The 785-nt window shown below is 50.8% G+C and overlaps 1 protein-coding gene across 1 annotated transcript; it reads right to left on the bottom strand.

Moving 5' to 3' along the window:
- Positions 1-19: 19 nt before the first annotated feature.
- Pmar_PMAR020940 (Syndecan-3 precursor, putative) lies at positions 20-706 on the bottom strand (the record flags this gene model as incomplete). The annotated part of the gene is made up of 1 exon (XM_002777427.1): positions 20-706. A coding segment is annotated over one exon (687 nt), but the record flags the coding sequence as incomplete, so codon positions are not given.
- Between the last annotated feature and the right edge of the window lie 79 nt (positions 707-785).

The following is a 785-nucleotide window of genomic DNA, read 5'->3' as shown; positions in this document are numbered from 1 at the left end:
CCTCCTCAGTGGTGATAACAGGCGTATTATCAGTAGTCACAGTAGCAGCAGCCTCCTCCTCAGTGGTGATAACAGGCGTATTATCAGTAGTCACAGTAGCAGCAGCCGCCTCCTCAATGGTGATAACAGGCGTATTATCAGTAGTCACAGTAGCAGCAGCCTCCTCCTCAGTGGTGATAACAGGCGTATTATCAGTAGTCACAGTAGCAGCCGCCTCCTGCTCAGTGGTGATAACAGGCGTATTATCAGTAGTCACAGTAGTAGCCGCCTCCTCCTCCGGGGTGATAACAGGCGTATTATCAGTAGTCACAGTAGCAGCAGCCGCCTCCTCAATGGTGATAACAGGCGTATTATCAGTAGTCACAGTAGCAGCAGCCTCCTCCTCAGTGGTGATAACAGGCGTATTATCAGTAGTCACAGTAGCAGCCGCCTCCTCCTCAGTGGTGATAACAGGCGTATTATCAGTAGTCACAGTAGCAGCAGCAGCCGCCTCCTCAGTGGTGATAACAGGCGTATTATCAGTAGTCACAGTAGCAGCAGCCGCCTCCTCAGTGGTGATAACAGGCGTATTATCAGTAGTCACAGTAGCAGCAGCCGCCTCCTCCTCAGTGGTGATAACAGGCGTATTATCAGTAGTCACAGTAGCAGCCGCCTCCTCAGTGGTGATAACAGGCGTATTATCAGTAGTCACAGTAGCAGCAGCCTCCTCAGTGGTGATAACAGGCGTATTATCAGTAGTCACAGTAGCAGCAGCCTCCTCAGTGGTGATAACAGGCGTATTATCA

The sequence above is a fragment of the Perkinsus marinus genome (genome assembly GCF_000006405.1).
Source record: "Perkinsus marinus ATCC 50983 genomic scaffold scf_1104296951916, whole genome shotgun sequence".
NCBI classification, from domain to species: Eukaryota; Perkinsozoa; order Perkinsida; family Perkinsidae; genus Perkinsus; species Perkinsus marinus.
The sequence above is the reverse complement of the archived record's forward strand: the minus strand, read 5'-3'. Positions and strand labels throughout refer to the sequence as shown.